Raw genomic sequence first — 23,406 nt, 5'->3', positions numbered from 1 at the left:
GATAAGATACAAGTCAGTAGTACTTATTTCTGAAAATGTTTTACGTATTTTTCACGTTTACGTTTCCTTTGTGTCCCCTGAATAGAATCCAGGTATGTATAAGTGCATTTCGATGCTGGACGCTCGACCGGTGCATTAACAGCTCTTGTCCATATGATCGATGCAACTGCACCCAGTGCTCGTGACATGCATAGTAACACTTGATTGAATTTCATGTCTTTCAATCCGTAGGACTTGAATGAATGGGAAATACATAATAGTAAAATATGAATACTTGAATGTTATCTTTATTCGAACAAAATAAACAGTTTGTCCATTTTATTTTTTCATACGTTTTTTCTCGATCAAAAATTCGAATAGATTCTTGAATTAAGAATAAAAATGAAATTAACTATACAATAAACGAATTTACTTAATACATAGATGAAACATTTCAAATAGGTCGTTCGAGTATTTGAATTATACAGAGATCAACAAGTAAATAAATAAGTAAAACAAGTAATAATTATACTAGTATACAATAACAATTAATTAAACAATACGATTGTTATACCTGAAAGACTGGTGCCGCGATTGTACTTTGTTCGGGATAAACGATTCTTCCTTTTGCAGTCTTCATCATTGTAGTGAGTATTTGGGTAATAGCTTGCGACAACTATGAAAGGCAGCACGATAGGGGAATTTATTTATTTATGATAGACACTTAAGAGAATCCTGTTTCTATACCTTTACGTTAGAATCGTCTGGTATATTTTCCTTAACGTAATTCGTTAATGCTGTGTATCTTGGATCGCAAAAATTCGTTTCCTTGTAGCCGATCAATTTATCCTTTGCGATCAGAGTCATATAATTCTTTAAATTATCGACTTTCGATTCTTGACCAAGGAGGACTTGTATTTTTGTTTGAAATTCCATGTACTGTATCATTCGAATGAAAATAATACAACAGGTATAGATCGGATGTAAGTTAACTTATCGGAACCTTAAATTATACGCAAACGGAACAAGGGACAAAAAAGTGCTTTTATTTACAAATAATTATTTTTAATATTAACGGCAGTATAATTAAACAATTGCTTATTGTGGATTAATAGCGTATACTTTAAAAAAGTATAAAAGATCCGTAACAATTAATACAAAAACACCTGTTATTTATTGCGAATCGTTCGAGATCGTTTGAAATTTTATAATTTACTTGTGTCATTGTACCGGTCTCGGGTTCGTCGGCGTATGCCAAAACGCCTGCCGCCAGAGCTTGGTTGATGTCCAATTGTGACGCTCCGAGTATTTCCGTAACATGAACGGCTGGGACACCTCCGTCTTCGTCGCTGAACAAATAAAATGTCGTGCCTGTGTATTCAAGAAATTGCACGAAACAAATCCGGTTAAGTTACGGAGAATGTTTAATTAAAAAAAAAAAAGAAACAGATATTTGATTAGGAAAATTGTAGGCAGATAACTAATTTCAAAGATCAGATATTAAATTAGAAAAGTGTGAGGGAATATTTGACTAGAAAATTATAAGCAGATATTTGATTAGGAAAATTGTAAGCAGATAAATAATTTCAAAGATCAGATATTAAATTAGAAAAGTGTGAGAGAATATTTGACTAGAAAATTATAAGCAGGTATTTGATTGGAAAATTATAAGCAGATATTTGATTAGGAAAATTGTAAGCAGATAACTAATTTCAAAGATCAGATATTAAATTAGAAAAGTGTGAGGGAATATTTGATTAGAAAATTATAAGCAGATATTTGATTAGGAAAATTGTAGTCAGATAACTAATTTCAAAGATCAGATATTAAATTAGAAAAGTGCGAGGGAATATTTGATTAGAAAATTATAAACAGATATGTGATTAGAAAACTGTAAACACGTGTTCAATTGGGAAACTGTGAATAGCTTACGCGTTCACAGTAACGTATAATCGAAGAAAGTCCAGCATCGATTTTTTCCGACTTTCCGAGATTTGCGACGCGTTACATAAACATTCCACCAGAAAATGTACCCAATCGCCTTCTTCTTTCACATCCCTCGATCCTTCTGCTTTAGCAACCAGACCTACTATCGCTGGTAACGTGGCAAGTAGTTCCATACTATCTTCGTACGTGTACTCGAAACAAAAGTAATCGATCTTACAAAAAAGTTTCTCAGATGATATTACATTAACCTTTTGACCGCTGTGAACGCATATATGCTTCCAGCGGAGGCGTATACATATATTCGAAAATAACTTTCTCGTACTATTTAATTCAGGATAAAAGAGTTACAATTACTATTGGGTTGTTCCTCAAGTCATTTCGTCCTTTTGGTGAAAATGGAACACGATTCGTTCAGAGCGTACAAACATTTTATTAAATCCTATATTCTCCATTTTGGAAAACGAAATCACTTTACGAACAACTCGATACAATTTACTAGTTGCACCTTGTGCGTTCAATCGTCAACATTCACGCTAGTAAAAAATATTCCGTCCTCAACCATCGCAACCGTTAGACGCGCATCGTCCACGTGAATTGCTTCAACCGGAAGTATTCAGCACTCGAAGGAGTTAACCCTTTGGCCTACGATTTGAGTTTCGATAACTCGTATAATTAACAGCAAGGTCGGTCGCAACTCTCGCTATCCTCATAAACGCTAAACTTTCGTTCCAAAGACACTATACGTGGGTTTCTTTTCGATATTTTTAAGAAAATTGACTCAAACGTACGAACGCGGAGAAGAGCCATCCGTGGTTCGTACGTTCGATCCGATTTCCTTAGTTTCGCACGATATTGCAAACGAAAGAGTCAATCGAATCGTTTCTCGACTCACTTCCCAATGAGTGTGACTAGAAGCACGATCTCTCAACGCGTCTTTCGTGTGTTTACTAGAATCGAAGACAGCGAGTGCTATGGACAGTCTTCCTAGTGGTGTTGTTGTCTTCGGGAGGGTTCGAAGAACGGAACCGACGATTCCTCCGCCTGGTCCCGACCACCAATCCTTTCTTTTCTGACGTCGTGTCGTCCAATCGGCGATCAACGACGCCGTTTGTTCCTGCGTCGGGACGTCACCGGTTAACAGCAACCAAAACACAGCTTCAGCGCTCGGTGATTTCCCTTGGCGAGGTAACAGTGTAACAACTTCCGGTATTGTTAGTCCTCTGTACTTGATCTGCGTGAAAAGAGCGTACGTTACATTTACGAATCAAATATTGGGTTGTTTCGTTTTCCAAAATGGAGAACACGTCATTTAATAAAATGTTCACACACTCTGAAAGAATCGTGTGTTTCATTTTCAGAAAAAAAAAGGAAATCACTTCCTGAAGAAACTAATATATATTTTATAAAAGAAAAAATTCTTAAAACGATCTCTTCTTGTCTATCCAAAAATGAATAAGTACGAATTTGGTTAGATTTAATTATTTTATAAACTGGTAAGTATTTCTTTTGACCTAGGCTAACCGTGAAAGAGTTGTAGAATACGAATATGTGTTGCAAAGTTTATCGTTAAAAGATTAGCTTCTCAGCAGTACTCACTCCATACTTTGGATCAGTTTCGGATGTTTCTCTAACCATAGTATTCACCCCGCTTAATCCTTGATACATGTTTTCCACTGTGATGCGACTGACTACGTAGGGTCCATGTTGACGACGAAAGTTTCTCAACAGATCGTAATGTATTGGAATCTTTTCGCATAGAGCTTCCTTCAAGTCTGTGCTCGTACTGGGTGTACCTCTTGTTCGGCTCAGCTTAACATTTAATTGGAAAATATTGAATTCAAATTTTACATAAAGCATTCTTTTAAATTGCAGCATCTACACAGGAGTACGTTAAGACAGTTCGTCTTAATTCAACGTCATAGATTAACGACAATGATTAATGTAAGCACATCTGAAACTATTGTATTTTCGAAACGTTTAAATGTATCGGGTTGTTTGGAAAGTGATTTCGTTTTTTTTTGTAGATGAAACACGATTTTTTCAGAGTGTACGAACATTTTATTAAATTCAATATTCTCCATTTTGGAAAACGAAATCACTTTCCGAACAACCTGATATAACGTTTAAATTACGTAAACTGTATTCAACGATTACGATTATAATTTTGAAAAGCAAATTGGCTGCAAGTAACCTCGTACATCGGTAAACCGATTCCAACCGTCAATACGTGTTGTCGTCCTCCATAATCACTATTTCCAGTGTAGTTTCTCTTCACATTCTTTCGAAACACCAGTTGTATAGTCGCGTATCGAACACACCTCCAAGTTCGAAACATTCTCTCGGTTTCTCGTTCGTGAACACCAGACTTGGAATCTGAATCCTCAAAATTGATGCAAAGAGCGGTGACTCGTTACACCATACTATATTTTTATCACCGTTTCTGTTCTCACTGGAATTTGAGCGAAACAAATCGTGAAATTTAGACATTGCTCCTTTCCAAAACCAAGACGAAGAAGATCAAACCATCACGAGTCCTTTTGACGTATGTATCTATGTAAAGTGATTCTTTTGTTTCTTTTTTTTTATTACCGATTTAATATCGCGACGTTTCGCGCAATATATTGTTTCAATGGGTTCTCGAGTTACCGATCGTTTACATTTGGAACTGAAGATTGGCAGTATTAGCTAATACATCTTAAATTAATAATTTTTAGAAAAGGCTACTTTGAAAAGTCTTCTTCAGATTTATTACTCAGAATTGTACAATCTAAACACAAAGGTAAAAGGAACAGATAAAGTCCGTAGAAGGATCTATTCTTCGGTTTGTTTGTTTGTTTGTTTGTTTTTTTTTCTTTCTGTTTTTATTATTGCGTTACTCCTGCATACAAAATAATGAGTGGTATTTTGTATGTAAAATGACGCTTGCTCGACACTCGATGGCTGTACAAATCGCGCCGAAAGTTACCATATCTACACTCTATGTATTTCGGTACAAAGATTTCCAACGAACACATGTTTGTATGTTGCGTAATATACAATCACGCTATCGCGATTACGATATAGTCAACATTTACGTATATTCTGCCCCACCTACGCCTGTAATGGACAACAAGTTTTATCGAGAAATTAACGATCGATTTCTTGCGTTAAATCGCTCGAACGTACAAATTGTCGGACAATTGTTCAACGATCACGTTTGGCCTTTTTTTGCGTCAAAGTACAGTAGGACCAAATTCGATTGGTCGCTCAAGAACGTGTCTTGTGTTTGTCACTCTTTCTCAAACAGATGTAAGAATTTTGTCAAAAGCTTGTTAATATTGGCTACACAGGGTGCGAATGAAATATTAATAAAAATGAATCATAGAAGCACAGAAATGATTTTCTGATCTTTCGTCTTGACAATTGTATGGATGTTTAAGTTGTTTGGAAAGTTTGTTTTATTTTTGTGTCAGATAATACCGAATCAATGTTCGATTATAAAAAGTACAAATAAACGGTCAGTTACTTACGAAGACGTAAATGAAAAGTATTGATTTGTATTGTGAAAGTAATTGGTTGTATATTTATCAAGAAGAGTTTATAGAAAAGTTAGCTGGAATATTATAAAAATCGGAGTCGTGTAGTAGGGGGAGTGGCCTTGAACGACCAATTGAGTTTGACTCGACCATAATCGTCGATGAAATTGTTGAGCCAGTAATATTGCGTCCTGCTTAAAATACGTACAAACAATAACAACGGTAACACACACTTTATAGACCTGCATGTATGTGTGCACTACCGACCATACATCTAAGGACGAGAATAAATGTTTAACTTTTGATTTTATTGTTAAGAGTTTTCGTATTTTCTTTCAAAGGACCGGAATGGATGTGTTACCGATACGATTAAAAGAATTATTTCGAAAAAATGTTATAAAATAGAGAAAGCAGAGAAAGCTAGCATTCTTTCCTGATTTTGATTATTAACAACGCTCTGACGTTAATTATCCTTTTTTTTTCAGCATAAAATAAACAACGGGGCACATATGGATTATCACGTTTTCAAGTTCCGTACTACAATATTGAAAGATTTTCAGGTACACGAAATATGTATACGAACAAGGTATTGTTTAGATGATATCGGAATTAAATTGCGTGAAAAGTGTATAAATTCAGTGTGAAGTTTCTGTTGCAAAACGATCTGCAATTATTACGCTTTCTAGGATAATTCTTTTTCGATAGATATGGGTGATCGATGTCTTTGAAAGTGTAAAAATGCGTTTTCTTTTAAATAAATCGATTCTTCTGGTCACTCTGCGTATCGAAGTATCAGAAAATGTTCGCAAAATGAATGTTTCGCGAAATATTTCAAGTTTATAATATTAGTACATTATAAGGCATATGTGTTTATTCAAGGAGTTGTTCAAAGGCTCTGCCATCGCGTAACAAACATTTTCTGATTCGTTATTTTTTATGCTTTTCGTTTGAAATATTTTGCAAAGTATGTACTTTTCGAACACCTTCGCCCAATATTTTTATACGCGCGAAATGATAAGAAGAATCGATTTATCTTAAAGGAAATACATAGTTTCGTTTACAAACGAAAAATCGATTACTTTGAAATTACAAAAAAATGATGATTCAACCTTTTGAAAAATTTAACTCTGCCTTGAATAGTTTCCCTCGTACACTTGTAAACAACTCACTCTGTATATGATCGGTAGTGCACGTGTACAATACTTCGTAATATCAACAGCTACGCTTACAACCTAGTGATTAATTCCTTAACAGTATAGTAAAATATATGTATATTGTATACACTATTGCTTGATCTGAGGTAACTCTCAATAACACGCTATTGTTACATTTATTTGTTTGCTATTATTATTATTATTATTATTACCATTATTATTACCATTATTATTATTATTATTACTATTTCATTATTATTATTATTAGGCCGAATGCATTGCTGGAAGATAAATTAAAATTTTATGATTGCTTCGTATACTTGAAGTACAATAGTAAAACGGTGAACAACGTAGGTAGAAATAAAACATATCACAGATAAAGAAACGTGAACAACAAAGCGGGATTTTGTTGCGTTTGTACAGGTTCTTTGGTTTATCTCCGAGGTACAATGTATATCGCGTCGTAAGAATGTAACGAGACTGAAACAACACTTTGATTTTGGCGCCGTATAAATTACCCACTAAATCCGCTAAGAGAGAAATTTTATTTCTATCAGTCTTTGAGATAGAATTCAGAAATTGCAACATTTACAATGTGTGTCGGTAACGCGATCGATAACACTATTGCTGAGCTCGGAGTGTTACGGTAAAACTTTTCGATATGAACACAGTTGTGCAAGAGGTCCCGAATGATTTATTAAAGTTCAATGTAGAGTCACGTTATTAATAATCACCAGTCGGGATCACGTGTTCGTTTGGTAATATCATACCGTTAGAAACCTCGAAACGAAACAACTATAAAAGATTGAACCGATAACTGAAACATTTCTCGATCATGATGATCAATTGTACGCGTTAGGCCAACTTAGTCTCTCTTGCTCGAACTTTGAAAAACGAAAATATTCGCGTTTTCACTCGAGAATTTTCTATCAAAAGCAAATTCTTGCAAACGAATTTTTCAAGAGTTCTTACATCAAGGCAAACTTCTAATAACGATTACACAGGCGAATAATCGCATCAGCGGGCGATCGTTTCGAAATAAATAAATAAATAACCATATCCTACGTGATAACATTACGTCGTTACTTTCCTCTCCAGTCTCATTACTTTCTTGGCGAACCGTCTATACAGAACGATCGACTTTGATTTGTAAAATTCATTTATCGAGTAAAATATCGAGTATCGGAAATAATTGCTCGCGCGAGCTTGACGTTGGAAAAGTTTTTGGGGAACAACGACGATTGAGAATCGTGGGAAACTCATTTACAGAGCGAAGTGTGTGTCACTCCGTACACAGATGATGAAAATGATCAATTTTGTATATACAGAGCGACTTACAAAAGTAAAGGTGCAAACTGAATTTAACATTGGATACAGTGGTATTCGGCAGTCGATTTCGTGCATAAGTTATTCGCAAACTTTTCGTTACTCTCGACACGAACGAGCAATTGCAGTTGTACAACACGATTGTATTATTTTTCAATGTTAAAAGTCACACGATGAGCAGTTTTCTTGGTTATTATTCACAGACGAGATTCGGGGATTCTAAATTCGCAAAGTACATTCGGTCTTCGCTTCGTTCGTTCTCTATCCTCGTAATACTGTTAACGCGTGAGCCACGAAAGATCCTTCGCGAAAGTTGTCGTTAATATTGTAACGTTTCCTCCTTGACCGACAAACGAATCGTAACGTTCAGATAAAAAAAGAATACGTATGTACACGCGATGTTCTTCGGCGTTTGCCTCGATCTGTCGTTACGAGAGATCGTAATTCGATATTGAAATTCGTAAAACGTGCAACAATTTGTATCAATGATCGACGAACTTTCGCGAAAGACCTCGATACTTGGAGCAATCACGATACCGTACTCGACGCGATTAAACGACGAACCGTGAAAGAAAAGTAAAACTGAACGGCTCGTGGTTTCTCATTTCGGCTTACAACTCGATAAAATGAGTACCGGAAATGTTTGCCTCCCGATCCCTGGCGAAATTGAACTTTCGCATTAACGTTTTCCCGATTCTCTTGTGTAAACCCCCCTTCTGTCTACGTTTGTCTTTTGCCTTCGACTTAAGATAACTACGACCCTGCATCGTGATAAGGATAGAAGCAGCTTCTTCTGATAATACGGTCGCAGAAGTCGAGCACGCTGATTCTTTGGTTTCAATGTCAGAGAAGAATACACTTTTCCCCGCTGTCGTGGGGGTGAGATCGCAACGGCTGCGAGGGTGCCGATGCGGGCGAGGGTGGTCTGCCTTCGACTGCTTGAACGCTCTTCATTAATTCTCGAAATACCTGTCGTTCACGAAAGTATTTTATTATTTGAGAACAATCGAAAATATAACATACTGGGTTGCTCGAAAAATCATTTCGTTTTTTTTTGGGGGGGAAAATGAAACACGATTCTTCTAGAGTGTACAAACGTTTTATCAAGTTATATATTCTCCATTTTGGAGAATTTCTTTTTGTGAAAATGAAACACGAGTTTTTTAGAATGTATAAATATTTTAGTAAATTATATATTCTCCAAACGAAGAGACTTTCCGAACAGCTCAATGTACATCCTCTTAAGTGTCGTTATCAGACTGTATACTGTCATATGACATGAAAAATAATTTCATGGTATTTAATGTTAGTTTACAATTTTATTTATGTATATTTACGTTGCGTTTCAAATTATATTTCGTAGCTTTGAATGTCAGTATTTAATTTTAAGTACGTACGTTTACGTACACTTGTATCTCCTTAAAAATTACATATTCCTTTAATGTCATTGTTTAATATTATCTGTATATTTGTTATCATATTTTTTTATATTCAGAAAAATCTGTTCGATTGTTTCTCGTGATTTAGCTCAAGAGTACAGTCAGAAAAGATTGAGTTAGAATATATATATAGAATTAAGCTACTAATGTTTCACATTGTCGGTATTTCAGAGCGCGTGACACCGACTCCCGTGATACAAAATGTTTCGTATCTCGTCTGTGCAGAAATTTCTACGAAAAATCCAATATAGCTTACGAATTCTTTCTATTTGTATTTATGCTAAAATGCTACGCTCTTATCTATAAGTGATTGCACAGAATCATTTTTAAATGTTCGGTACGTTACTTAGTACCGAAGTGTTGTTCTAGGTGGCAGAAACAGTACACTGGCAACTGTATTTATAAATCGTTTTTATCAGTTTGAATAGAAACTAAACGTTTGTTTGCGCGATAGTTGGAATGATTGGTACGTTAAAATATTGATACAAAACTTTCAATCGTTTCGATCAATCGAACTTGATTCTATTCTCGTCATGGCTTCCACTTCTAAGTAAGTCTCTAACTCTGTCGAGCTAAAATAAAATGGCGGGCACAATGTGTGTTTCTTGTACCTTTATTTGCAACGAACAGATAAACATTGTACGATAAAAATGAATTGGGTTCAGAATTTTATTTCTAATAATTTTTACGTAATTTTTCCATGAACATATACCGAAATAATATGCAGAATTGAATGACACATTCTTCGAAATTCAATTCACGTTAATCTCGAGTCGCTGCGCCCCTTAAAAGGCGTATCCTTTATTTTTCACCGTTTCACGAAATCTGGAAAATTTGATTAAGCTCGAACGAGGGGGGTCTGGATCGAGGCACTTCGTGGTGTTCCCTAGTCAGTGTGCAGTAACCGGGTTACGTAAAGCCGAGTCGGTGAACAGAACGAAGCGACGCGTTTGGAACTCCGTTGATAGTAAACGTTGATATTGCACGTACCTGTACGACACGCCAGTTAAATCTGGCGCTGCACTCGACGTAGCCGCATCGCCAGTGCTTCCGGACGAGATTGACGATGTCCCTGTACCTAGTTCCGGAAGCAGCCGCAGGCGACAATTCGTCTTGCTTGTTCCCGACCACTAATAACGGTACACCCCTCATGTCTCGCGCTTCGTAGATTTGCTCCCGTAACGTTCTAATATACTGTGAAATCAGAAACGATATTGTTTTAAGAACATTTGTCGAAGACCCACGTGTTATACGTTGATACAGGGCCTCGAATGAAAAGTAATATACCTACGTCCTCGAAACTTTAGCTCGATCCGTCGTGTAACGAATTACACGTTTCCGTTTTTCGAAATCAATGTTCATCTTTGTACACGTTGCTTTTCGTGAAAACTAATTTTCTTTTTGTTTGGAAATATTTCATAATATACATTTATGTATTGGTATGTGGTGAAGAAAAATATGCAGGGAACAGTATTGTGAGAATTTATGAATATTCTTTTCTTTTTTATGAAAAATGATAGTAAAGTAAAGTTCGAAATCAATGTTCATCTTTGTACACGTTGCTTTTCGTGAAAACTAATTTTCTTTTTGTTTGGAAATATTTCATAATATACATTTATGTATTGGTATCTGGTGAAGAAAAATATGCAGGGAACAGTATTGTGAGAATTTATGAATATTCTTTTCTTTTTTATGAAAAATGATAGTAAAGTAGAATAGATAGATAGTAAGATAAGATGATATGTGAGATAGTAGGGGTATTTTTATAAAGAAAACGGGAAGAAAATTCTCCAAGCACGGTTTATTAAGATATATTTTTGAGTTTTATAAACTTGTATCATTTCATGCGTTTCTTAGTTTACGTATCACGAAGGAAACCAGCAAAATGGCCGAAACGTTGCAAAAAATGAAACAAACTATCGAAAATTGTGCCCCGAGAGCAAAAAGCATCCTGCTTCGTGTGTTACAACACGGTATTTGAAATGCAATTGAAATGCAGCCACCCGTACGTATAAGAGCTCCATACGCTTTGGTATTAAGGGTAGGTTTTCAAAGAGCAAAATTTACTTTCTGTCCCTTTCAGTCTAACTTACGAGCTTCGGGGACGAAATAATCAAACTTCGTATCCAACTTCCGCGAAAATGCGGAACGGTGGAGTGTCTTGAAACGAAGTTTCGATGTTTGACGTCGTTCTGAATCTGGAACGATACTCAGAGACGGTGAAAAGACAAAGTTACTCTCCGACACGTTGCGCGCAACCGTTCCCAATAATATTAAAGGAATAACCATCAGGATCGCAAAAATTGAGAAATATTTGTTTCCAATTATCAAATTCTAAAAACTGAATTAATTACAAATTATTCTCGACGGTATATCGGGTGTTACGTTAGGCAAATCTAAGGGTTGAAAAAATAAAAAATTCATTTTCAGATCATCCGAAAGTGAAATCGTTTAAGAATTTAGAGAAACTGTTCCAGGATACCATTTGGTAGGTTTGAGCGTGTTTATCTCGAGACGAAGTTTATCTAATTTTAAATATATTAATAAATTGTAATAAGAGAATAATTAACAAGTTCAAATACAATTGCAACGATGACCTTATTTTTCGGTACCCTGGTTACTTCCTTTAATGCGTGGCCCTTGATTTCGATATTCAGCTTATCGGAAGAAACTTAATTGAAAAAATGTACGACATTGAAACTGTATTATTCGGTCTGTCAATATTGGAGGGCACATAATCGTATACAATCGATTCTATAGCTATTCGATGGAATTCGTATCGTAACCTGCAAGTTTCACTGGTGGAAGAATATTTGATATCGAAAATTGAACAAGTTTCCTAATAATTGTTTCCAACGGAGTAATATCTTAATTTTAGTACAAGTCTTGTGGAATTTTTCGTTTCGATGTGTCCATTTTAAATACGCGTTAAATTGAATTTACTCGTTTGAAATTGGAGCGACACAGCGAACAAAGGAAAAAGATGGCAATGCAATCCTACAATGATGTTTCTTAAATGTGTACACGTTTTTCATCTCGCATAAAATAGGTATACAAATGAACCACGGCAAGGATAGAATAAAGAAAGTTTCCAACCTTCTGCTAAGTGTAAAGAAGGGTTTTTAATGAAAAGGGGGAGTTCTTACAGCAATTGGGGTGGAAAATCCTTTGAAAGAGAGTATTCGAGGTTGGACTTGCTTATTCGGATCTTTTAAAACGAAATTTCAAGGTGAAAACGAAGCTTCGAATTATATATATAATTTCTTTTCCAATAACATTAAAATCGAGTCATTGACAAGCGATCTCTTTACAATACACTAATTACCAAGTACACTGTAATCATTCGACTCAACTTCTGTACAATTTTACAGTCTAGTTTACACACAGATAGCTTTCTTCTAAAGTTTCAAAGATACGTTACTCTTTCATTTTTGTATACATAATTATAAAAACGACAAAATTGGATTCTCAAATATAGAAACGACTGGAAAAAAAAAATATTAATTTTATCCAGCATCTGACCGATAACTCCAAAATTTCTACAACGTAAACGAACGAGAACCGATCGAATTCGCGCGGATTTCTTCACGAGATTCCAATTCACGGATCTCTTTGTTTGCGCATCAGACGCGGGAGACTCGTAACAGGTCCCGAGGTAAACTAAACAACGGTCAGGTTGCATGACTTTGGTTTGTAACGATCGAAGTGTGTACATACCTGAAACGTGTCCTGATTGCTGAGATCGAACACGAGCACGTAGGCGTTGGCACTTCGCAGCCCGTAATAACGGAAGTCCGTCCATTCGAGGTGCGAGCTAACCGGAAAGTACGGGATCGTCGGTAGATCCGTGATTTTTAGCTCGTACAATCGATCGGCGAGTACCACGCTCGGATAAAAAGTCTCCCTGCGCTCGGTCGGCCTGTATTCCTCGGAGAATTCGCTCCACACGAATTGCTGCAACGCACAAACGATACTGGGACACCGGTATAGTCAATGGAACAAATATACTGATCTCCTTGAATCGAGGGGTCTGTGAAGCAATGCCCTCGTTGGTTGCGAGTCGCTAAAAGGATTTTTCACGACGAGCTCGCGGTCCGTTCAAACGCAAAATAAGCCGACAATGAGTTCTATGTGCAACGGAGTGGGGGAGGACAGCACGAGAGGAGTGGGGGAAGTGTACCTATTGTATCGGTGTACCAAATGTAAGGTACAATGGTTCACCGACCTACCAAGTATAAGGCATAACGGTGTATCTGGCTACCAGGTGTAAGACACCTATCAATGGCTGTTACAATTGCCACAAATTATAGTGCAACGGTATACATACCTAATTTTTAGGTATACATACCTAATTTCTAGGTATACATAACTATCAAGTATAAGATGTAACGATATATTTAGCTACCAAGTACAAGGTATCTATCTATAGCGCAACGGTATGCATACCTAATTTCTAGGTATACATAACTATCAGGTATAAGATGTAACGATATATCTAACTACCAGGTATAAGGTATCTATCTATAGTGTAACGGTATACCTAACTATCAGGTATAAGGTATAACGATACATCTAACTACCAGGTATAAGTTATAACGGTATACCTAACTATTACCTACAAAGTACAACGGTATACCTAATTATAGTATAATACAACAGGAACACCCTTCTTACTTCTTCCATTCCGTCCATGCTGCCTTTTCACTCCTTGCACGCGAGATTCAGCTTATTTTTCTGGCTACTTTGATCGGGACACCTTATCCGATCAGAGTTAGATTCGTTTCTACTCTTTCGTCATCGTAACTTTCGTCTCTCTTATTTTTTAACCCTTTGACCAGTCTCGGTGCCTGTAAGTATTCTTCGATCGCACGCGTATAGTGCAATAAACGTCTACGAACGTTCGGTTACAGACTGTACACTTAACAGACCGTACATTTTGCGTAGGGGTCGTCCCTGATCGAAGGTTCTAGGACAAAGTTTTTCGCAAAAAATACAATATCCCAGAATCCTGCACGTCGATGTCGCTTTTTGCTCGTCGATCTCCTCGAGATGGTCTCACGGTTCCAACGATCAAAAAGGATTCTTACGAGCGGGTTCGGAATTATTAACACCTATAGTGAACGCTACCAACGTTCCTTCGAGATCACTATATCTGTTCCATCTGCCACGCTATACCTACACCCCTTTGCAACGCGCTCGAATCGTTCCCGCGAACGAAAGTAAACGAGAACTCTGGGATTTTGCATCGAGATTCGGAAATCGCGAACCTCTGTTCAATTCAAAACCTCAAATTCGAAATCTCAACGTTTCGAAGCTCCGCGTGCGTTCACTCGATCGCTCTCCCAGTGAAATTTCCATTTTTTTCAAATCACACGCCACGTTTTTTAATTCGTGGCACGCGTAACGCTCGATACAGACAATATTATATTTTTTCCTAGCGTGATGCGTTATTCGAGATTCTGGAAGATCTATCTCGGAAGAAAATCGACCGAAAGGAAGAAGGGGGAACTAGAACGGAAGTGTTCTTTTTTTTAATGAATTATAAATAATATTTCAAGTCTTGACGATTTATTCGAGCGGATTTCCTCGTGACTGGGGTCGAAAAATGATTCGGGAGCTTCTTTTGAGAAAAGTCCGCAGCTTATGAAACTGAAACGTGTTTTTTTTTGACAATTAATGTACGAAGTTCCAAATTTTAAGAACACGGTAGGAAAAATTGAAAGAAAGGTGGATTAAAAAAAAAAGAAATACGTTCGAAATACAGAGTACATTGGACCATAATTTCACGTTACTGCACGAAGCTCTAAAAGCAAATGGATGGCTTTAAGTGGCGGAATGAAATAAAATTTATCGATACTTAAGCGCGATGTTACAATAAAGTTGGTTGTAACGTTCCGCTCATGGGAATCGAGTTTAAACATTAAAGCGACAGGATAAGGCTAATCGGCTTTCGAAACTACGGAGAAATATATTTGCCAGGAGTTCCCGATGATTAAACAGTTTTGTTCTCCCTACTTATAACCCCGTGTATTGCACAACGTTTCGAATCGACCAAGTTAATATCCACGTTTCGTTATCGAGGATCGGTTATAAAAATATTCGAGTCACGACTCGATGAGGACTATAAAGAACGAATTATCGAAATTGTTCCCGTTTGAAAATCCATCGTTTAATCGTTTCCCTTCGTGACACTTTCGTGACTCGATAATTCCTATTCTAACGAAATATTCGTCTTTCTCGATTAATGAAAAAACGTTTGCTAAAAAACACGTTGAAATTCCAGTCGCACTTGTGCACCTGGCGTATTTCCCGATTAAATATTCTAGGATCCTCCTTTTTCAATGACTTTCAATTTCCTCGAGCGGCGACAGTTACCATCGGTAACCGGAAACTGGTCACGGAAATGAACGGAAGTCATTCGCGTCTTGTGAAACGGTGTTCGTCACGGCCAGATTGGAAGTCTGTAGCTTTTGCTTCTTCTTTTTTTTTTTTTTTTTTGTTTAATCGTGAAACACAAGAAGGTTTCACGATTTTATCGATCACGACCCTCGGCGCAATTAAGCTTCCGGTTCTTTCTTTCTTGGCTTTTCGTATCTTCGACGAAGAACGTTTTATACATTTTTACTTGTTCTTAACACATATTCTTATCCGATTGTGTATAAATACAACGACGACATCCGAGAGAGAAGGAACATTTTACCATTCGGGTCTCACGAGTGTTAAAATTTTCTTTTTACGTTATTTTTGAACATTGTACCGCGCTCGCAAAATTTGTATATCGGCAAGGAAGTTTCAAGGAACAGGATATTTATTTATTTAAAGATGGAGGATACTCTTTATTTACACGAGAGTGGTAACATGTTTAATCTGAAAAACATTCGATATGGAGCGTGAATTACGTTACACGATCGGATTTTATTTCTTTTACTATTTAAAATAGAAGAAAGTGATAGAAAAACAACGTTGAACTTTCTACGATACTAAATACCTGTTTCCTCGAGTGTAGGAAAAAAGAAGAAAAAAAAAAAACAGCGAAAACGCCAAAGAACCGATGGCTGAGCGTTAACGCTGTTTTAATATCTGCTGATTGCAAATTTCATATTGCTAAATGGAATTATACTGGGTCTTGCGTTAATGAACGTTACGAAGCCTGGATAGAGTGTTCATTATCTAGACACGCGTTTGTCCAATTATTTTCAGCTATACTGAGTGCGTCGTGCAATTGGGACAGGCTGTATCTCTTGTTACGTTGAACGTATATAAAAAAGATTGTAGGTGGAAGCGTTGAATGAGCTAACAAGATCTATCTTCCTATAACCTAATTCTTTTTCACAACTACGACGATGTGACCGCACAAAGCAATTGCACCTTTTTCTTTTCAAATAAACTCTTTTCAAAACTCTACGATACTTTTACATCGTATGGATACGCAAATTCGAAATAAAATTAAAAACAAATTTAAAAATTCATACAAAAGGTGTCTTACCCATTACATCTACTTGTTTTACTCTTTATAAACACTTCGTAAAAATTGAAACAAATTTAGTCTGTTTTCATCGACACTTGTTATCAATTTTTTACATAACATTATTGATGAATAATAACTTTCGTTACTTTATCATGTAAATATATTCCTACCTTTAATTTGTATAATTTACCTACCACACACATTTATGTAAACACATTTACCTTCTTGTACGTTTCTGTTTCTGTTACCACACTTTTAAAATAGATTACTTGTTTATTATATTATTTTTGAACAGGATTCGAATAAAATGATGAAAATGTTAAAAAATTGTTCGCAATGATTGCACGTTGTACTAGACAAGGAACAGGTTACCGAATCATTGTGAATTTATAGGAACACCGACATAAGTAGAAATAACCGGCAATGGTCAGACGCGCAAGACAAGCTATACCGTCTTGCACGGGAAAGTATCAATTTTCCCGTAAACAAGGCTTTATGAGAAAAGATTCTTTTTCAAATTTGTAAACTTTTGTCCAAAGTATTTTCTTTTCGGTTGTGCTACGATATTATTCTTTTATTCACTATTTCAATTTTACATTCTATAAAAATCTGATAAAACTGGCTACAGTGGAGCATAAATCTTGTAAAGCTTTAATACTCTTGTATACAGTGTAATGAAAGTAATCGATTCACCTTAAAAAAAATATTTACGTAGTGCATTAGTAATTTACAGGTGCAATTGTATCGATGTACTTGATGAACGAAGTCAAACCATCGAAGGATAGATTTTGTTATATCATTTTTGCATCCATACTTTTTTCCAAGTTCAATGTATCCTTGCTGTATCTTCGATAACTCGAGATTCAATTTAATACGTTTAAATCATCCAACACGGTAATAAAAATTCATTTCCACTTGTACACAAAGTGGTTTCACTTTATCGTTCCAAGCAACTTCTGAAACATGAGTCGAAGTGGCTGTAAATAGATAACTCGGGTTATGTTACTTTCTAAGTGAAATATTATCGCCTTTGGTATAATACCTTTTTTCTAAAGAGAGCAACTTTTAGCCGGACAGAAATGATTAAGGTACAGTCTCGTTTCATTTATGCCACTTTGGCGAGCTTCACCGAGTTTTGCGGCAACCTTGTGCAGTATATTTTTTTTTAAAACAAACAACGAAAATTCAGAGGGTTTTGTAAAATATATACACGAGTCCGGAGTTGAATTCAGCACGTAAAAATTGCGAAAACAGTGTTGCTAAGTTACAAATGTATTTACCCTTTCGATAATCCTCTCTTTAAACTAGGCTAACGTAACCGATTTCACTCGGCACTTTATAAACTGTGCATCGTATCTCGTAGACGATCTTGTTGGTAATGTTATGAATCATTTCAGTTCATTCTTTTGCCAAGAACAATACATACTGAACATTTCTAGTGGCAGTATCTGTAAAGACAAGCTAATAACTGCTACAACCTAAAACAACTGTAACTTTCTACACAAGATCAGATAGGATAAACGTTTATACGAAAACTTTTTAGTACTTTCGTGTGCTAAATTCGTTTCTGAAATTACGCCCACACTTTAGAAAACATCCTGTGTAATAATTTCAAGTCGAATAACGCCAAAGTTCCGTTTGAAAATCCCAGAATTCTCGATTATTTTTCTATTTTTAGCACGTGAGAAGTAACCATTTTACTTCTCGGGTATTATTATACATTGTTCCATTTTATTGTAACTTCATTCTATCGATACTGTAAAGGAACAAATCAAGGCTCGCTAATGTCGAACAATTGGAAAACTTTATTATTATTTTCCGTTCTCAATTTTAAGAGTTTCTTTCACGATGATTCAATTTGTATATAGTTTTTGAAACGATCCCAGAAAACTGTTTAAGTCAACGGTTTCGCTTTGCGCAAAAGCGGTGAAAGAATTTACCATCGAAGAAGGATTTCACGTTTCAACCGTTCGAAAAGTTTCTTTATTATCGCGTATTAACTGACATTAATTTGATTCAACGGAAGCTGTGCTCACCCTAATTATGCTGGACTTTCCCACCCCAGGTGCACCGAGAAACACAACTTTGACACGATCCAGAGTGTCTGCGGGGCTTTCTTCCTCTTTCGATCCGCTTTCGGCGTTTTCACAGGATATTGACTCGCCTCTTCTCCTTTCGAAATAGTCCAGATCGAGCTCTACGAATGATTCACACAATCCATGATTTCAACATGCAGGACCAGAAATATCATTTTCGTGAAAGTATTCGCGACATTGGTCGTAAAAATAATCGCTTGATTATTACATTTATTGTCAAGGATTCGTACCTTGAATACGAATCGAAATGTATTTTTTTTTTTACGAAAGTTAATTATTTTAGCGATTTCGAATAGTTCGTCGTGTTATTAAGGATAGTTAATGACGTGTTTCGTTCTTTGCGTATGTAGTACGTTCAGCTTGTAATTAACAATTTTCTCTACCATGAATGCAACAGGAGTCCAATTTGTACACCGATCATTATATATTTACGAGAATATTATCGATAGATTGGCAACGTTTTCTCGATGAAAATGAGTCCAAACGTGACACCATTTGGAGTATTTTCAATCAAACGTTATTCGAATAATTTGAAAATAAAGTTTAATTACTTATGGTTAGAAACTTTGTGTTCAATTTTTATTGTGAAAGATAATATCGTCGTGAAGATATATTGTAAAAAATATTTAATCGAAATTTAATTAAAATCTGAATTCGATACGTACACGAGATACTCTGTGCAAAATATACGGTTGATGTTTCAAGTAAATATCGTCAAAAGCGACGGAGATATCGAAAATTATGTGAATCGCTTCAAACGGAGCAACGATAGATTATACGTTCGGTGAACGATTCTGAGCGATGTTGGTGAACGTTAAATATATATTATCAGTGGATTTCTCGTCGACGATGAGAGAAGTATTAATTGCTAGTTTCTAAGAAATCAAGTTTGTAAGTAATTCGGAGAAAGAGTTCGAAAATCGATGAGTCGGTGAATTCCTCGTGCATCATTAGTAAAAATGTTTGCTAACGATATACACATGTTAACTTCGAGATTGATCGAGTTTATGACTCAATTATAGACTACAGTTAGACACGAGTTTACATAAATCTAATCGATAAAGTTCAAAGAATCAAATTATCAAATTAATCAATAGTACAGTACACTGTTACAAGATCCTCTACGTTTACAACGGTCGAACAAACTATTGATTTTGCAACGATAGAAATATTTCTGTAAACTTTAACACACTTGCACTGTTTGTACACGTGTTCGTGTTTATCCATGTCTCCTGGTAAACGTGTTCGATAAGTGTTATTTTTCAAAATAATCGTAACTTTAATCGGTAGAGTACTATTGTTTAATACCAATACCAACGATGATGTTTCGATACGAACAACCTTGCAAATTTGCAAGATGTATGCAAGCTCGAGTGACCGTACAAAGATCCTATTATGACAATAACCTACATTCTTTTTTTTTTTAAATAAACGCGATTATTCAAAGAAGCCAATTATAAATATCCTTCTCAAGGTGTCATTTGGACATCGAATATCTTTCGACCGCTTCTGAAATCGATATTTTTTTTTTCTTCGAGAATATCTTACTCGATGGCCAAGTGAATATTTTTATACGTGACCTACAATATCTTTTTCTTCGATTCAAAAATCGTGCCACGTTTAGCTTCTCCGATAGGATTACATCCGTCGCATGATTCATTTCCTCGGCGGAGTGCTCGCCAAATTACTAATTCTGCAAAGATGTATATCCAGGCAATCGTAAAATATTTTTTCAAATTCAATTCTCCTCGAAAAAATTATTTCGCAACGAGATATCGACGGTCGGAATACTTGCTATTTCGTACGAAATAATTTGTCAAAGGTCTACGTCAGGGTTTTTCAAATTTATTTAACCACGTCTCGCTAAAAATTTCACTCGCGGTGTGCGTGTATTCGTCCAATCGTGTCGATCCGTAGAAAAAATTCTTTTCAATTATGAACGCTAGATTCAACGTTCAACGTTCGGTTATTTAGTATTTTCCAGAACTCGTGAAAACCGAAAAAGTTGTAGATAGTCGTTTCGGAAAAATCAAGCGAGATCATCCAGTCACATCGGTTTGCGCGGTGATCGCACTTTGGAAACATATATTTTATATTTACAAAAACACTAGCGTTTTTATTCAGTATATAAAACAAACAAAAACGAAGTAAGATATAACTAGTCGTATATATAAAAATGTAATAATAAAATTGAAAAATTCAGAGTCGATTAGAAGCTGATATAAAGTAAACATTATAATCGTTCGTTCGTTGTATTTGTGACTGAAACTTACTAATTTACAAATGATGAATTTTGTTCTCATTCTTAGTGAATGTTATTAGCGAACAATGTGTAAAATAACAGCTCGAGTGTTTATAGCAACGCGTTGATATCCAAGTTTTGCGTTTACAAGCTCGCACGTTTTTCGATCGCGTTCGATCGAGGTTCGTTCTCGAGACAATGTCTCCCCTTCGTTTTCGTACGATCTCAGGATTTTCTTTAACATCACTTCAAAGGCCGGCCTCGAACGGAATCGCTTATTCTACTTCGAGAAAAACTGTGCGTTCAACCGCACGATTTTGGCTCGCAAATCGTGAAATTCACCGCGTTTCTCCACTTCTTGCACTTTTCCGCGCGTTCGACGCTTCGAGGGCACGAAGTTTCCACGAAGATTGAATCTTAAAGAAATCTCACTCCAGTGGCGAGAACATTCGCCCTTCCGGTTCGTTACTGGCACTGTCCACGTCGATTAAACCAAACGTCGCGATTCTACTCGGGAACCGTTTAATCTCCACATTTACACGAAGAAACGCATAGAACGACGTATGTACGATTTCTCTACGATTAAAAAGAAGAATGAATCAACTGGAAATTATATATATATATTCAAACAGAACGTAACCTTCACGATCGAAACATTTCCCGATTGAGAACTGAACAGAACGATATACATATATACTAGGTTGTTCCCAAAGTGATTTCGTTTTCCAAAATGTAGAATATATAACTTGATAAAATGTTTATACACTCTAAAAAAAATCGTGTTTCATTTTCACCGAAAAAAAAAAACAAAGTGACTTTCCAAACAACCCAATACATATACGATTTCTCCACGATGAAAAAAAGAATAAATAAAAATTGTACACATACGAGTAGAATGCAAGGTGATCGAAACACTCTCAGATTCGATTCTAACGAGATACACGCCTACCTGTTTTAATTCCCGTACGCGCGACACAGAGTGTATCAATACTTCCAAAACGAATTTAAAAAAAAAAAGAAAAAGCTAGGATCGCGTAAGTAGTTCGTTCACAATCGAGAGTCATGCGGACACGTGTCGCGCGTGTCGCGTAATTAGATTACCCAGGAGTCGTTCGTTCCCGTGGAAGGTCGATTGCTTCGAGAGAGTTTCGTTTTCTTTCCTCGAACGGTCCATCGATGCCGATCACCGCGGCCCGACATAGGTGATAACACCGCGAGTCGCGTCGCGTCGCGTCGCGTCGCGTCGCGTCGCGTCGCACCTGTCGTGGAATCCGTGGCCCAGGCAACCTTCGCGGTCGACGCTCGCAGCTCGACTGACTCTGGTGCTCCAGAGTGCGGCCAACTCCAAGGAGCGATCAACGACACTGATTGACGCGTATGCCCCAGGAGTCTCCGGCATCCATCGAATACATCGGGCCCGTGTACAAATTCGTTAACGCATTCGTGACCGGTTACGTAACAGAGTTGGATTATACTTTGATTACTTTCGTAATTGATTAACCCGTTGCCTGTGGCCGCGTTCCCACGCGTGCGACCCGCGAAACCGCTTCGGGAGCTCAAAATGGGTATTTGTTCGACACTTAGCGAAGAATTGTACGCAGCTGCGACGTCCACGTGTGTCTTAGATGAAATCAATTTTCTTCGACATTCTGGTATCTGAGTTTCAATTTCATTCGGAGGCATTCTTTAAAGCCTGGTGTACGTACTAGATATTTAATCGTAGGGATTGATTCAGGGGGGACGACACCCTGACGAGTCAAAGAAATCGAGTCAATGTTCTTTTTCTTATTTTATTAATGTTTAAAGTGTGTGGAATGTTATATCGGAAAGATATTTCGAAAATCGGACATTTATCGAAGTTGCAACGATTAATAATTTACTATATATTTTTCAACCTGGCCCCCACCGAATCTCCGGAACTATACATCCGACTTACAACAAATTTTATAAAGATATTCTGCATAGTGTTCTACAATGTATCTTACGATTTTTTATAAACGTTTAAAGTCTTTTTTCGGATAAAAATGATTGTTCTTTCTTCAAACCTCGACCATTTTTACCATTATTAAAATTTTCGAAAAATCTTACGCTACATTTTAGATAGTAGTCTCCAGTTTACGAATCGACAACATTTTTTATTTCAAACCTCCCATTTCTTGTCAAATGTGGCGACCAAGGAACAATGTTTCATCAGAAAGGGTTCTTCGCCATTTTGTACGATATTTACATTCTAAAAAATG

The 23,406-nt window shown here is 36.5% G+C and overlaps 3 protein-coding genes across 5 annotated transcripts in view; 1 reads left to right on the top strand and 2 right to left on the bottom strand.

Moving 5' to 3' along the window:
• Positions 1 to 23,406, top strand: part of LOC143154006 (uncharacterized) — an 82,057-nt gene that overhangs the window by 18,224 nt on the left and 40,427 nt on the right. Inside the window, exon 3 of the mRNA XM_076325735.1 lies at positions 2,878 to 3,111. The gene's annotated coding sequence lies outside the window, so the exon portion shown is untranslated. The remainder of the gene's footprint in view (positions 1 to 2,877; positions 3,112 to 23,406) is intronic.
• LOC143154007 (putative citrate synthase 2, mitochondrial) lies at positions 24 to 6,888 on the bottom strand. 3 transcript variants are annotated; one of them, XM_076325738.1, is made up of 8 exons: positions 4,145 to 4,290; positions 3,523 to 3,735; positions 2,819 to 3,157; positions 1,912 to 2,117; positions 1,196 to 1,328; positions 727 to 918; positions 554 to 655; positions 24 to 233 (listed from the first exon to the last, which is right to left on the bottom strand). In XM_076325738.1, exons 1-8 carry the CDS (start codon positions 4,259 to 4,261, stop codon positions 24 to 26), a joined length of 1,512 nt encoding a protein of 503 aa, XP_076181853.1. In that variant the 5' UTR covers positions 4,262 to 4,290. The 3 variants fall into 3 exon arrangements, with proteins under 3 accessions (XP_076181853.1, XP_076181852.1, XP_076181851.1); XM_076325737.1 differs by lacking the exon at positions 24 to 233 and adding an exon at positions 6,820 to 6,888 and having other exon boundaries at positions 527 to 918; positions 4,118 to 4,375; XM_076325736.1 differs by lacking the exon at positions 24 to 233 and adding an exon at positions 6,551 to 6,633 and having other exon boundaries at positions 527 to 918; positions 4,118 to 4,375.
• LOC143154009 (ras-like protein family member 10B) lies at positions 8,765 to 22,446 on the bottom strand. Its single transcript, XM_076325744.1, has 5 exons — positions 22,268 to 22,446; positions 18,865 to 19,025; positions 13,078 to 13,314; positions 10,351 to 10,554; positions 8,765 to 8,890 (listed from the first exon to the last, which is right to left on the bottom strand). Exons 1-5 carry the CDS (start codon positions 22,338 to 22,340, stop codon positions 8,765 to 8,767), a joined length of 801 nt encoding a protein of 266 aa, XP_076181859.1. The 5' UTR covers positions 22,341 to 22,446.

This window comes from Ptiloglossa arizonensis, chromosome 13 (assembly GCF_051014685.1).
Source record: "Ptiloglossa arizonensis isolate GNS036 chromosome 13, iyPtiAriz1_principal, whole genome shotgun sequence".
Lineage (NCBI taxonomy): Eukaryota > Metazoa > Arthropoda > Insecta > Hymenoptera > Colletidae > Ptiloglossa > Ptiloglossa arizonensis.
This window is presented reverse-complemented; position numbering and strand designations above follow the sequence as displayed.

What these genes read in the sequence shown, in the direction of transcription:
- LOC143154009 (XM_076325744.1), bottom strand. Translation starts at nt 22,340, where the DNA reads ATGGACCGTTCGAGGAAAGAAAACGAAACTCTCTCGAAGCAATCGACC. An exon ending in GAAAGTCCAGCATAATTAGG is followed by an intron (nt 13,315 to 18,864) that starts GTGAGCACAGCT and finishes TGTGCGTTGCAG; the next exon opens with CAATTCGTGTGGAGCGAATT. An exon ending in TTAACTGGCGTGTCGTACAG is followed by an intron (nt 8,891 to 10,350) that starts GTACGTGCAATA and finishes CGTGAACGACAG; the next exon opens with GTATTTCGAGAATTAATGAA.
- LOC143154007 (XM_076325738.1), bottom strand. Translation starts at nt 4,261, where the DNA reads ATGTTTCGAACTTGGAGGTGTGTTCGATACGCGACTATACAACTGGTG. An exon ending in GACGACAACACGTATTGACG is followed by an intron (nt 3,736 to 4,144) that starts GTTGGAATCGGT and finishes TTAAATGTTAAG; the next exon opens with CTGAGCCGAACAAGAGGTAC. An exon ending in CTAGTCACACTCATTGGGAA is followed by an intron (nt 2,118 to 2,818) that starts GTGAGTCGAGAA and finishes TTTTGTTTCGAG; the next exon opens with TACACGTACGAAGATAGTAT.